Here is a 14,800-nt window from a genome sequence, read left to right on the forward strand (position 1 = left end):
TAGAGAGCAAGGGCTTGATTTAGGAACCTCGTGAACCAACAGACCTCCTTTAGTTTATGACTTTGTGAAACAATAAAAGTTTTAAATTGAACAGGTCTGAGCCTGTGCTTAATTCAGTCCTTATATAATTTGGCATCGAGCTCCCACAGTGTCCAGTTTTCAGGATGAAGCACATGTGTGTATGCATAGCATCTGGGATGGGGAGCATGTGCTCATGGGTACATGTACTGTATCTGGGATGGAGCATGTATGTGTGTATATAGCATCTGAGATAGAGTATGTGTGCATCTGGGACAGAACAATTGGGTGTGTACACATATATACATACAGTGTGCATGTATGTACAGTATCTGGGATGGAGCATGCCTATGTATGTAGCATCTGGGATAGAGCATGCATGTGTACGTATACAGTATCTGGATGAAGCATGTGTACGCCTGTGTGTACATGGCATCTGCAACAGAGCAATATTGTGTATTGCATGTACAGGATCTGAGATGGAGCATGTGCATATACATAGCATGTGAGACAGAGCGATTGCATGTGTGCAGGTATACAGTACCTAGGATGGAGCCCGTGCACATGTATGTATTTGTAGCATCTGGCAGAGTGCACATGTTCATGTGTATGCATATAGTATCTGGGAGGGACAAGAACAAGGTCTGGTTCGGAGGCAGCAGCTTAAATACAGTTATTGTAAAGGGTCACAACTCACAATCTACATGTGGTTGAAGTAGAGGCTTATTTTCGTTTTAAGTATGGCATCTTTTTCTCATTAAACATTTAAATAAGCAATCCTGTAGCGTGAAACGTCACTGCTACATGATAGGGAGGCCAAGAGTTAAAACACATCAAAAAGGTAGATACGTAAATGAATAGTAATACTGACCAGAATATAATTTTTAAAAATGCGCATAAAGGTTTATACCTAAAAGCACAAAGGAACACTCCTTCCAATGCTAAATTTAGGAAGAAACTTCCGCCCTGGGTAAATCTGAAACATTCAGTGGTGTCAAAAGCAAAAGTTACTCCAAAGATGAGCTTTTACTGGCCCCATCCCTGGATAGTATCTCAAACTCTCTCTTATCATCCCAACCTTTTCTGTATAGAGGACACGTCTGTATGCTCAGCAACTGTATAGTTAATTCAGGATAGTAATGTTCTTGCTTACATTTAAACAGTTCTTACCCTGCTAAACATCTTGCACGCTCTCTCTCTCTCATCCAGGAGAGAAGTGCATTACTTCGGAAATGGTATCACTTGATGATTGAGAATAAAGATGACCTTGCTAAGATCATTACAGCAGAGAATGTAAGTATAGCGGAGGTTGAAATATACTAAGTATTCTTTGCCTTTGGTATTATAAGGTTTTGTTCTGAGAGGCTGAATGCTCAGAGCTTCCAGACAAAGATGGTTGCAATATGCTCAATACCTCTAGATCAGAGTCCCAATTTAAGGCCCTTTATCTTTAATAATAGTAAGAGCAGACCCTGAATTAGGACTAGGCATGATTTGAGCAGTGTACATCTTAGCTTTTTGAAGATAAAAAAAGAAAGGGCTAATACTTGCTGCTTCTCTTCTTCTCAATTCCATATTCCGTAGCAGAAAATTCTGCTGTCAGTGCTGCAGAATTGATCTGGCCTGCTGTTGTTTGGCTGTTACAGAAAAAGAAAAGACAGCCCAGCAACACTTCACCTCTACACACATTCATGCATGCACCCATCCCCTCTTAAAAGTCCAATATACAACTGCATATATCATTCTATGCACAAGTTAAATACAAGTGAGGGAGAGCAGAAGTCAGATCAACTAGAAAGTATAACAAATAGATGCAAATATAAAACATGCCTGTGAAAAGTGAAAACAGTGAAGAGAATACTAAAACAGTTTAGCAAACCTACCCATGACTAGTCTGCACATAGTTCTCCCAATTTAAAAAAAAATGTTTGGGTCATACAGACTCAAACTTTTAGAAAGGCCATGTCTTTCTGTTCATGCACCTAGCCCCAATTTCTTTATGCACCTTGTGTTACAAGTGAGCTTCTTTATAGAGCAAATTCTAATTTTGTTTATTATATTTACGGTAGCAGCACCAACACGTTAGCCAAAATTAGGGCCACGTTATTGTCCAAACACAGAGTGGGCATATCTACACAACTAACTTGCTGTGCCATAATGAAATATAATGCACTACTGCACGCAGGTTACTTCCCAAAGCTGATGTTGGGTGAACACTCAGCACTGTAGCTGAGCTGTTTTGCTCTGTTGCTGAGCAGAGATGATTGACTTACCCATTCACATTGCTGCACCGAAGCAGCTATGATGCTTCCAATTCAAGAGGCCGTGTGCATGGAGCAGTGTGCGTTTCACATGGTTCAGCTTTGGCAAGTTAGTGATATATGTGCATCCAGTAGAACCAGTCCCTTCCATCAGGATCTTACAAGGACATGGCAGATGAAAGTTTGAGGGGAAACAGGCCTTGAAGGGTGAAGTGACTGGAAGCGTGACTTTGGACAGGATCTGGAATAATAGAATCCAGTCCTGCTGAATCTAACACGCAGAGTTCTGGTCCCTGAGCCTTGCTGTCAATCAGTTCCAGCAGTACTGGACAGCTACAAGTTTTAACCAGTGCATTTAAATTTTCAAAACTGCTTTACTCCTCTTACATATTTCCCTTTTTATTTTAAGTTCAATATTGGTAGCATTTAAGTTACAAGGGCAACTTGTTTGGCAGTTCTTGCCCCAGTGGGGTGGCATTTGACATATGTGAAAAAGTGTAAAGGCTTTATGCACTGCACGTTATGGACTGGTGATAGATCTACGGGATGAAATGACCAGAGGATATTATTTGTAAATTTAACATCATTGATATCAGTATGATAACTGATATAAGACCTTTCCTTCTGTTCTTCTTACCCTAGTTCTTCTTACCCTAGTTTGAAACCAGTGAAGAGTGCAGTACTTCTATGCCAGGGAACTTCACCTTGCAGGTGTATCAGTAGGTCTGCCCTGATGGCTAAAAAACCAAGTGCAAAGTACTCATACAAAGCTCCTGCCCCTTTCTGCTTTAGGTACTTGTCCATCTCCTGTTATTGGGATAACACTTAGGAAGGAAATTCTTTAAATCATCTGTGTATTCACTAAGATCTGGTGGCTGGGTTTCTCTGTGGCAGTATGTAATTTTTGATACACCAAAATGTAACTCTCATAATTAGTTATGTATGCCACTATCTTACTTTCAACTATTTCCATTAACCAGGTTTCCATTTCAGATGTTCAAGTTGTTCTAATTAATTCCTTGACATCATTTGGGCAGCATCATCCTTCAATCTCTTTTGTCTTGCAGTTTGGTTTTAGTTGGCATTTTCATACTTTATAGTCTCTAATTGCCACGTTCAAGGAGCTACCCAGGGTAGGGTTAACAAACCTGTACCTGTGTGTATTATATTAAAAAAGCTTAACAAGAATGTTAAGTCACACAATCAAGCAGTCAAAAATTAGGTCAGTTTCCTTAACATGCATGCGTTATAATAGTTTGCTTATAGGATCAGTTTTTCTACATAATCCCTATTTTGTTCAGGCAAAGGATGGGGTATGCTCATTGAATGAACAACTATTTGAATAACAAAATAGGAACCTCTGTACTTTTACTTTGGAGTTCAAATGCTGCTCAGAACACACATAAACTGTGATTTTCAGTAATAGTCTATACATTTGACAGATCTTTTATGGCAACATCAAAAGGTGGATTCTTAATACCAGAAGATAACACACTTTCAAGCATGGGGAGATGCTAGTGCTAGAGCTTTATTTTTTTTTTTTTTTTAAAGAAAATGTGACAAAACAGGCATTTTCACTGTGTACTGCATGTAAGAGTGAAATTCTCTGATAGAAGCTCCACCTGTCATTCATGTAGTCCCCAGGGAAGATAGCTGTCCTGTTGAGCACCTGCCTACCTACCTAACTAGTGGCGAGGCCAAAGCAGTTCCTGCATATAATAATAATCCTTTTGTTGAGTTTCAGTGAAGTTCTCTGCTGGTAGATTTTCAGACCAAAAAAAATCCTGCAGTATCTTCGAAACCACTCAGCCCTCTACAAGTTTTTTAATTAATTTTATAGACTAGCAATGACTCCCTTGGCACATATAACAACTTAACTAGTCTTTCATGCCATCTTGCACATGATAAAATAAATGTAGTATACTAAAAACTTACCTGATATTCTAAGGGACAGAGTATCAAGGATGATTAACAGTATGAAATTAAACATATAACTTCAGTTTGTAATGACTTCACACTATCATTTATCTCCTTCAACCTATATCCTCCAATAACCACATTATATGCAGCATCTCTTATACCTGTTAATATACAGGGCACTAGAATTAATAAAGCAAGGCACACTGTGCAGAGTTCATCTCTAGAATTCAGTTATAGAGGACCACATTTAAAACCTCTTAAGCAAGTGCTCTCTTAAACCCTTAGGCCAGAATCTGCCCAGCATGAAAATAATACAGACAATCAAAACAGTTGCAAAAATTACCTTATTACAAGTGAATCAAGAGCAAATTAATTATGTGTTTATCACCTCAGTTTTATCATTGTGTTAGATGTTTATAAAAACATTTCTTCAGACATTCTGATTTAATTGTAGGGGAAGCCTTTGAAAGAGGCTCAAGGTGAAATCCTATATTCTGCCTCCTTTCTGGAGTGGTTTGCTGAAGAAGCTCGACGTGTTTATGGGGACATCATTCCACCTGCTGCAAAAGGCAGAAGGATCTTGGTGCTGAAACAGCCTGTTGGGGTGGCAACCATTATCACCCCTGTAAGTAAAGCTGCAACTTTTGATGAAGCTCAATTAGAGCACTCAGCTCAGCCCTGAGACTTGGGTAGCATGCATCTCCATTGCCCCAGAAGAAGCCCCAAAAAAAGACTCTTTTACTTCTTGCTCACTTGTTCCGGGTGGGGTTGTACTCTCCTGTATGACCATCTAAGACAGGCCACAACCAAGTTTGAGATACGAAGAAACAAAGCACTAGTGGGGATGCATTTTTATATTAAATGATACATCTTGGAACAAGTAATAGCTTAATACCAAAGATGCATTGTGGCATTGAAAATCCAGGGGTGGCATATGGCAGGGGAAGAGGGATTTGTTCCTGGATTAAAGATGCAGGGAGTATTTGATTTATCATAAGCAGAAGGACTTCTATGTCAGTGGTACTGCTTTTTGGCTTACAGAACTTGTAGAGTATAAAAATAATTGGTCTTGGTCCTCTACACTCACTTCTCTCCTTTTCAGTTGTTTTGAGAAGTGTTTGACAACATAAAAGGAAACTCTTGCTGGTAATGAGCCTCTCTGCTTGGGTTTTCCATAGAAACTGCAAAAAATATCCAGGTGTTTGGGCAAAGTTGGAAACATTTAGCTTTTCTGAGCTTCACTGTATTTCTCTCTCAACTTAGTGGAATTTCCCTAGTGCCATGATTACACGGAAGGTTGGTGCAGCCCTGGCAGCTGGCTGTACAGTGGTGGTGAAACCTGCAGAAGATACACCCTTATCTGCATTAGCGCTTGCTGAGGTGAACTTTCAACTGATTTTTATTTTGATAATGGACTGCACTTTACACTAGGGATCCATAAACAGGAATTTAAGTGGCTTACAGTACAACTTTTGCCAAGTCCTCATGCTGAGATTTTACAAACGTATGCCACTAAGACAGTCCTTTAGCTTAAATATTTACCTTGAAACAAGCATTGCAGGACATTTTGTGGTTATATTTGGAGTGTTATATAGGGTGGGCCTAACAGTCGAAAAACAGCTTTAACGTTGAAGCACAAGAGCCTACTTGTGTGGGATTCATGCTAGCAGCTGGCACTTACAGAGCCCAATAGAGGAGGTGCCAAGCACCTCTTAGTTCCATTGGACTTGAGAATTTCATTTTCAAAGCATTACGTTTTTTATTTGTATTTTATTATTTTATAAATCTTATAAAATTAACTAATCCTCTTATAAAATGTATCTTTACTGCACTTTTCCGGTTTCTCATTGCAGCTGGCAAACCAGGCTGGCATTCCGGCAGGAGTATTTAATGTTGTTCCCTGTTCCAGACAACAGACCCCAGCTGTAGGGGAGGCTCTATGCACTGATCCCTTGGTCGCCAAAATTTCTTTTACTGGCTCCACTGCAACAGGAAAGGTATGTGATAAAGACAACAAAGCTTGTCTTTGAATGGTTTTACTGGAATTATGTTTGGAAAGCCAAGGAAAAGACTGGGGGGAGAAGGTAGGGGAGAGGGTTATGTACATCTTTCTCATATCAAGTTCTCTCAGGGAGGTTCTCCTTTATACAACATGCATAACAAACTCATAGAAATCCCCTCCATAGCCTGCATATACTTCTATTTCTCCCTGTATGTCGTGTCTAATAATGTCACAAAAATATGATAATGTGCCATTTGAAATCTGAGGAAGAGCAATTATTCAGGAAGGTTCAGTCTAAGAAACTGCTGCTTAATGTATACAATGGCACAGTCTAAGAGGAACACTTCAGCATAATTAAATCGTGTTGCCAGGAATGGAGTATATTTCTGAGAAGGAGGAAAAGATTAATGAGATGAAACATTTACTGTAGGTTAGATTTTACCACCCTTGCTGCAGAAGCAATGTTATTAATTTTAATGAGATGAGTTAAGGATAAAAGGCACCATATGATGTGAATAAGGGTGATGGAATCCGACCCTTAAACAGGGAGGAACATAGTCTGAAGTGGTCTCAGAGCGAATGAAGAAAACATGTTGGCTACCTAGAGGACGAAGTCTCAGTTAAAAGTGCTGTTTGACTGTGGAACAAACGTGGAAGGGAAAGAGTAGTACAAGCACTTGAATTCTGTTAAACTAAGTCAGAAAAATTATTGGATAAAATTATGACCCAACTAAAATCAAGGGGAATTTATTACTAGATTCCAGTAAAGTCAGGATTGCACCTCACGTGACCAGCATAGAAAGTGGTGCCTTGTACTACTTTCCATAGAAAAGGTCTGTGGGTTTTGTGGAGACAATCTGCAGATCCATTCTGTGCTAGGGTTATTTTCCTCTTCCCCTCTAGTCTGTACTGGCTAAATTCACAGATTATTTACAGACTCATTTGCAGGTGTATGGATGTCTGTCTTGTGTACTTGCAGTTACTGCTGCACTATGCTGCTGACACTGTGAAAAGGGTCTCCATGGAGCTTGGGGGACATGCTCCCTTTATAGTATTTGACAGTGCTAACGTGGACCAAGCTGTTGCAGGAGCTCTGGCTTCTAAATATAGAAACTCAGGACAGGTGAGGAGAAATGTAAATAGTCCTTATTTCTTGTGTTTGGTGATTTTTTTTTTTTTATTATTCTTTTTGCTTTGTTTTATTTTTGCTTCATGCTAGTAAACAACATGAGAAGAGGAACAAAGGTGAACCCCAGGAAATGAATGCAACAAAGAGGCTGGAATCTGTGGTAGAGTAAAAGCAGTAAATGGGCAATAGTAATACCTGGTCTGTAGCATAGACTAACACAAGGATAAGGTGTTTTGGAAGCCACCAAGGGGATTCAAAGTTAGAGGAAGGGAGGAGCAAAATGGAGAAGAAACATCAATGGAAAATTTAGACCAAGTGGTTATCCTAATGGAGGCAAAGAAAGATAAAGGCATTGACTAAATGAAAGGCCAACCTAAAAATACCTCTTGTAAAAATCTAGTTCCTAAAAGGAATAAAAGAGTTTGGACCCCACCAACAAAGTAAACATAAAAATCAATGGAAACATCAGGTTGTACTTTCTCTTGCTTGATTGCTGGCTTTACTGCACAGCCTACACTCTGTATCTTCTAATCAGAGAATAACCCCCATCACCTTTGCATGCTGGTGAATACATACAACAGAGTCATCAGAACCTTATTTAGCCTTTTAGTAGCACAAGCTACACCTGTAAATGTCTCAGGCAAACCACATCACCTTATTAGGGTTGGACTTGTAATGTGTCCTGTAAAGTGAATCAAAATGGTACTCTGCCGCTGCTAAATGGAAAGTAAGATTAGTTGGGAGAGGTCAGAGATGCATGAAATTATGTCACCTGTTGTTCTTCTGTTTGTTTTCAGACATGTGTTTGCACAAACCGCTTCTTGGTGCAGAAAGGAATCCATGATACATTTGTGGAAAAGTTTGCCAAAGCCATTGAAAGAGAGCTACATGTAGGAAATGGATTTGATGAAAGAACTACCCAGGGACCATTAATTAACGAAAAGGCAGTGGAAAAGGTATGAAGACAAACATATGGGTTGCATTTTTTTAAATTGAATTTCTAGTTTTATGGCCTGTTAAGTGTGTTTTGCACCCAGTGTTTTTATACCTGTTTTATTAGATTGTATTTGTTGAAAGGCTGTTCTCACGTCAAGGCCCATGCTGATGTGATCAGGAGCAGCTATGGCCATCTGATGTTCCACCATGGGAAAAGAAGAAGGACTCTTTTACAATAAGCAAACCTTTCTTCCTAATTATATTCTGATTTTTCTCAAGAGAGCCATTTGCTAAAGACAGCAGAATGCAGGGAATGGATTAGGATGCATAACCCTTGGCACTGGGGATGAGCATTTGTTTTGAGGAGCAATGTTCCTGCCTATCAAAACTAGGGGGAATAACAAATTAAGGTTAAAAATGTACTGGAGCTGTGACTGTGGAAGACTGTCTTTGTACAGTAGGTCTCACTATCAAGCTTTGGAACGCTCTCTCTTCTAGATGACTGCTTATTTCTAGGATATTTAACTTTTTTTTGGAACCATAAAAGCTGTCTTGATTTTTTTTTTTTGGTTACATTTGCTCTTGTGCTCTTTGAGGTTAAAGCTGATTATGACAGTGTGGATCGCTCCTTTCTTAATACAATGCAGATATAGCTGTGACCTTTCAGTCTCATTTATATAGCAACTACAGATTGCTTACAAATTTGCCAGAATGTATTATATTTACCATAGGAGATAAATATTTACAACCTTTTAGAAGTATCTGGCATGATATCTTGCTGTGCATAAACAAAGCACCTTTCCTTTCATCATAAAGCACTATTTTTCACAAGTGCCATACACTGCTGCACAGTGTCATGGCTTCAGCTGCAAGTACTACATTGGCCCTTCTCCTCACCTGGTGATTAGGATACTCTCACCTGGAAACTGGTCATTTAAACCCCTCAAGCCAAACAAGACCTCAAATCAGGAAATTTTAAACTGTATCACGAAGGGAGTCCTGCCTGCCTGCCTGTCTGTCTGTCTCTCTCTCTTTGAATGCCCTGTTTAAAAGTGTCAACCAGGAATCTTCTTTCCCTATGAAGCATATGCCAGACACTTAGCAACCAACACTAGCTTGAGTCTCATTTATTTTGCTCGCCTCAGGTAGAAAGACACATTAGTGATGCGGTGGCTCAAGGAGCCTCCATTGTGACAGGAGGAAAACGGCACAGCCTTGGGAAGAACTTCTTTGAGCCAACTTTGCTGAGCAATGTCACAACAAACATGCTTTGCACTCGAGAAGAAACATTTGGTCCAGTGGCACCAGTTATCAAGTAAGCCAATCTATTTTACAGATTAATTTAGTGACAAAGAGCACAGCAAGCTTCAGAACTATTTTTTTTGTGAATGTGGATGCACGTGCATTATTATTTGTCAATTACGTTTAGGTCTCTAGTTATTATGAGAACATGAAAGCATGCACACCATTCTATATTTTTACTTCAGTATTTTCTGAATTTTGATTTTTTTCATAATATTAAGAAATCTCTGAGTAATGCATTTATATGGCATCATTGAAGAGGGTAACAGTAAAGGCCATCAGTTTTATGCTCTGTAAAATGATGGGGACAGAAAGACAGCTTGGATCTTGGCACATGATCTGCTGGTCCTAGATTTCTGTGGTCCAGAATACATTGTGGGAAAATTTTAACTCTGGCACTTTTCTCTCCGAGACCTTCTTCGGTCTGATCATGTTGGAACTTGCCTGAAGGAAGACTTAGTCTAGGTGGGATGGCTTGTCTAGATGTGGGGGAAATTAATGGCAAGTTCATCCATTTTGGTTAAATGGTTTTAACTGCTATTTAACAGCTAATGTAGCCAAAGACATTGCTAATAAAATAACTAACTAACTAACTATATTTTTCCTGTATATTACATACACACAGATAAGTCATGAACCTTGTTTTGGGAAGGCAAAATGAAGGAAAAAAAGATATTTCCAGAATCTGAAGTGCCACAGCATGGGTTCACCATGGTTGAATGCTTGGTCCTGCACAGTTTCAGGTTTAACCCTGCCAAATTTGGATTCTGTACTTTATATACTGGACTTTATATATTTGACCAAGCCAAAAGCTGTTGCCAGTTTGGCAGTGGCTGTAATAGGGGTAAGCCTCAAACTGCAGCTCCAGCAAAAGGGTGAGTGACCTCGAAGATGGGACTTGGCCTTCATGCACATGGGGGCGAAAAAAGGAGAGAAGGGATAGGAGCACGACTTCCTGCAACCAATCTACCATCCCTATGCCTTCATTCTGGCAGTGGCAGCCACCTTGCCCTGCACAGACTGGGGGGGGTGGTATGTGCCCCTCGGGCCTCCACCAGGGTGCATGCAGTGGCAAGAGGCCCCCACGTACCTGGATGAGCCGCCCAGGCTCCAACCCTCCTCTGACTTAACCCAGCCAGGGCCCCCCTCACCCAGTAGCAGGGGGCACAGAAGGGGATTGTCCCACTTATCCAGCTTGGCCCCAGCAGCCAGGGCCTCAGCTCAGCCCAGCCATGTACATCCCGCTGCTCGTATGTCTTGCCGCTCCCAGACTGCATCCCATGTGCATCCCGCCACTCCTGATCCCAGATCCTATGACAGTCGATCTCAGTTTGGGGGGCTCTTTGGGTTACTATCGGGGCTCCCCCAACTGTTTGGTGACCATAGTGCTAAGTGATGGTACAGTAACAGCCTGTACTGCGCCGTGCTGGCAGCACACGGTTATTTTTAACTGCTATAGCGAGGGAGTGCATTGCTAAAGCAACATAGCTCTGGCACCACAGTTTGCGCCCGCTTATGTAATGTCACCATAGTGCCTCGTGTAGACACACCCACAGAAAAGTAAACTTTAAACCCTGGAACTTGTCACAGAGAACTATTATACGCGCTTTGCCCTACTCCCCATATGGCAGTTCTGGCTATATCTCAGAGAACAGGAAGATAATGGAGCAAAGGATTCCTGTTGTTTTGACTGGAGATCTCATAGGTGTCCATTTCTCTTATGTCGACAGGTTTGATACTGAGGCAGAAGCTGTTGCTATAGCAAATTCAGCCAATGTGGGTTTAGCAGGTAAGTATCTTCCTTGGCAGATAAATACATCATTTTATAAGTTTGAGCTTAGTGTTGCCAGTAAATGGGATGAATATTTTTACTTAAGAGTGAGTATACCTGCTGGCTCTTGTGTCCAAGATGTCTGCTGCTGCTGCTGCATCCTTTTGACTATTGCTCTCATGAGGTATTCTATGTCCATTTTGCAGGATACTTCTATTCTCAAGACCCAGGCCAGATCTGGAGAGTTGCGGAGCAGCTGGAGGTTGGAATGGTTGGGGTTAATGAAGGACTATTATCTGCAGTAGAGTGCCCTTTTGGTGGTGTAAAACAGTCTGGTCTAGGACGAGAGGGTTCAAAATATGGCATTGATGAGTACCTAGAAGTCAAATATGTCTGTTTTGGAGGCTTATAACAACCAGTGACAGCAACAATCCACAAAGGCCTGGAAAATAGGGCTTTAGGTCTAGTAAATTACAAATCCAGATATCGGTACATATTAGTGCAACTTTTACTTAATTCTGAATGGAGTAACCCTCTCGTGTAAGTGTAAAGAGATGTTTTACAGTCTTGTGCTAGTATATGTAAAAATACTACTCAACATTGATCTTCACATACTGCATTGTCATAGCATTAGGTAATACCCAGCAGTATAACTACTATGCTTCTCTTTGGTGGGGACAGGAAAGAATAGTAGTGTCTCTGTTATTTAAGCAAATAGGATGGAGTGATTTTTGTCCACAAAGATCCATCCTCCATTTCTGGTAATAGAAAAAGATACCTTTTTTCCCTAAAACCATGTATGTGGGGAACTGTTGGGGGAGATAACTTCCCTGCTGTGCCAAATGTTAACACATTCTGTATATGTTGGATGCACAGTGAGGCAATGGATACAGGACATGCCTGGCTCAGTGGTAGCAGAGGAAAGAGAATTTTACTCACCTTGCAGGGAGACTGCAGAGCTGTTGGAATGAGGAGAAAACTATAAGGTGGTATGTAAATGAATGTCTAACCCAGTGGTTCTCACTGGCGGTGGTGAGGCAAGGGTCATGATGCAGGCACTGCTGCCACTGCAGCAGCCAGGTAAAACTGCCCCACGTGCAGGTCTGTGGTATGCATGCACTGGTGCTGCATTGGGGCTCTCATAACACTAAACCAGGACAGGAGAGCTGGCTCAGGCTGTAGCCTTTCCCCATGCCCTCTCCCCTTTTCCCTTCACCTCCCACCCACGATCTTCTAGAACCAGGGGAAACACCCCCAGGTTCCTGGATCCAAGATTACCCCTATTACAGGCCATTTTCCGTAAGCATTCCCAGGGATAACTGTTCTTCTGGCGTAGTTTAGTACCCACCGAGGTGTTGGGGCTCCTCCCTAGCTTGCTTCTATGGCTATATGGCTGAGGGCGGGCGAAACTTGGAGGCATCTGAACCCCAAGCCTTTGGGCTTGGGCCTGCATGTAGGATGCCTGCCAGAAGACTTTGGAAATATCTGAAGTCCCTGGTGGTGGTTGATGATGTTTCCCGGTTGTAGGGCCACTTCTGGTTCTGGACTGACTCACGGGTTTGGACTTGATTTGGCTTGGAACATGAAAAGTTTCTTAAAAAATAAAAAAGAACCAGGGGCACACAGGACATTTCCACCTATTTGCCTCTTTCTAGGATGAGCACTGGGCAGGCGCAGGGGGAAGGCCACAGACCAGACTCCTGTCCTGCTTTGGGATGATCAATGATCCCTAATGCGGGAGGAGCATGTGCACATTCCACAGCCCTTCTTGAGCTGGCTGTGCCGAAGGTGTGTGGGGCAGTTATACCTGGAGGCAGCAGCAGCTGACTGAGAACCACTGAGGTAAGTTGAGGTAGCACCAACAGTAGTTCTCAAATGGAGGTACTAGCACATTGAAAATATCAATTGAAGGGTGTCCTGACTGAACAGGCTGGGAACTACTGAGCTAACCAATCCCCTTTGCAAGACCAATGTAATTCCCCATGGACCAAGGAAAGGATGTGTCAGTCAACATCCATGATGCCTATCCCCTTTTAGAGGGTGTTTTTTACCACATCTCCACACCACCTACACAGGCTCCAGAGCTCCTCTAGCCTCTGTGCTCTGAAAGTCTCCAGGCCTTGGCTTGGGTTTTTCCACGTGCAGGGAGATGTCTATTGGGGAGTTGGGTTCTACTAAGAATTTAAATACAGATCTGCAGCTGGAGGCTTTTGTGAGCCATCCCAGTTAGTCAAGGGAAATAATCTTTAGAAGATGAAAGAGTGGGGCATTCCTGAAGTTTTAACTTTATTTAAATAACAAGCACTTTATTCAGAAAACTTCTTTCTAGCTAACATTGCAGAGGCTGCAGGGAAGCAGGTGTCTGTCTATGTTTTCTATTTACAAGGCATTTATAGTTGTTACAGTGAGCCAGCTCCCCCTGTCTACACTGAATTTCCCTCAGTCTATCTACACTATTAAGCAGGCTGTTGTACAATATTACATTCTGTTATGCAAAGGAAGGGGAAATATGAATTTGGGAATGATTTAAGATTGGCAGAGCAGAGCAGAGCTTCACAGCAGACTTCTAAAGTGCACACACAGAGTGCTGTAAAATACTTCTTGGATTTTTAATGTTGTTGTTATTACTTAGTTTATATGGCATTATCGGGGATCCTGGTTTTCTCTGATATTCAAAAAAAATCCCCAATTTTTTTGTTTAAAAAAAAAGCAACTCATATCCATGGTTACGTCTTTTTAACCTAAAAATTGGGGATTTTTTTGTTTTTTGTTTTGTTTTGTTTTAAATCAGAGAAAACCAGGATCCCTGGACATTATCGTGGCTGGAGCTCATACCTTAGTGCCAATGTAAAATGCCTGAGTGCTTCATACTGAAGTTATGCCACCGGGGGGGGCGGGGGTTGAAAGGGTACTTTTTGCTCCTGCAGAAGATCCAGATGCAGTATGCACAAAGTCACTGAGGCATTTACAATAGCTGATCAGCTACAGGATATGCCCATAGAGGTAAAGGAAATAAGACGTTCTTTTTCTTAGCTAAAAAAAGTTTGTTTTAACTAGTTAAAATATCTTAGTTGAGCATAGAGAGTGCCCTTACTTCGTGTGTACCATGTTATAGCACACATGGAAGTGGAGCATGTACTGCAAGATGGTTTACTCTTCCATTTTTAATTCAAAAAAGCATTGCCCAGGGATATATTCAGTAACTGCTGTCCAAGTCTGTACATCCCTGAGAGTAGTCATTTGAATACAGTTGTTTGGAGGTGCACAAATACAGATTACACTGCCCGGAGGAGTAAGTCTGCTCCCACTTATAGCTTACCTATCCGTTTGTGTGCTAAGCAGTAGTCTCACAAACAGGGGGGTCTTGGTGTGCCTTTTACAAGGGTAGAACAAAGACAAAAGTAGTGAATATATAATCATTACCCAGCACAAAATACCTTTAAAATGTGACAAGCACAAAA

At 41.3% G+C, this 14,800-nt stretch overlaps 1 protein-coding gene across 1 annotated transcript; it reads left to right on the forward strand.

Moving 5' to 3' along the window:
• The first annotated feature begins 1,222 nt into the window (after positions 1 to 1,222).
• On the forward strand, positions 1,223 to 13,743 carry ALDH5A1 (aldehyde dehydrogenase 5 family member A1). The gene is made up of 9 exons (XM_019544291.1): positions 1,223 to 1,311; positions 4,654 to 4,824; positions 5,463 to 5,579; positions 6,053 to 6,196; positions 7,181 to 7,324; positions 8,128 to 8,286; positions 9,412 to 9,581; positions 11,299 to 11,357; positions 11,546 to 13,743. Exons 1-9 carry the CDS (start codon positions 1,264 to 1,266, stop codon positions 11,749 to 11,751), a joined length of 1,218 nt encoding a protein of 405 aa, XP_019399836.1. The 5' UTR covers positions 1,223 to 1,263; the 3' UTR covers positions 11,752 to 13,743.
• The last annotated feature ends 1,057 nt before the right edge of the window (positions 13,744 to 14,800 follow it).

Source organism: Crocodylus porosus, unplaced genomic scaffold, assembly GCF_001723895.1.
Source record: "Crocodylus porosus isolate Cpor-Errol unplaced genomic scaffold, CroPor_comp1, whole genome shotgun sequence".
Classification (NCBI taxonomy): domain Eukaryota; kingdom Metazoa; phylum Chordata; order Crocodylia; family Crocodylidae; genus Crocodylus; species Crocodylus porosus.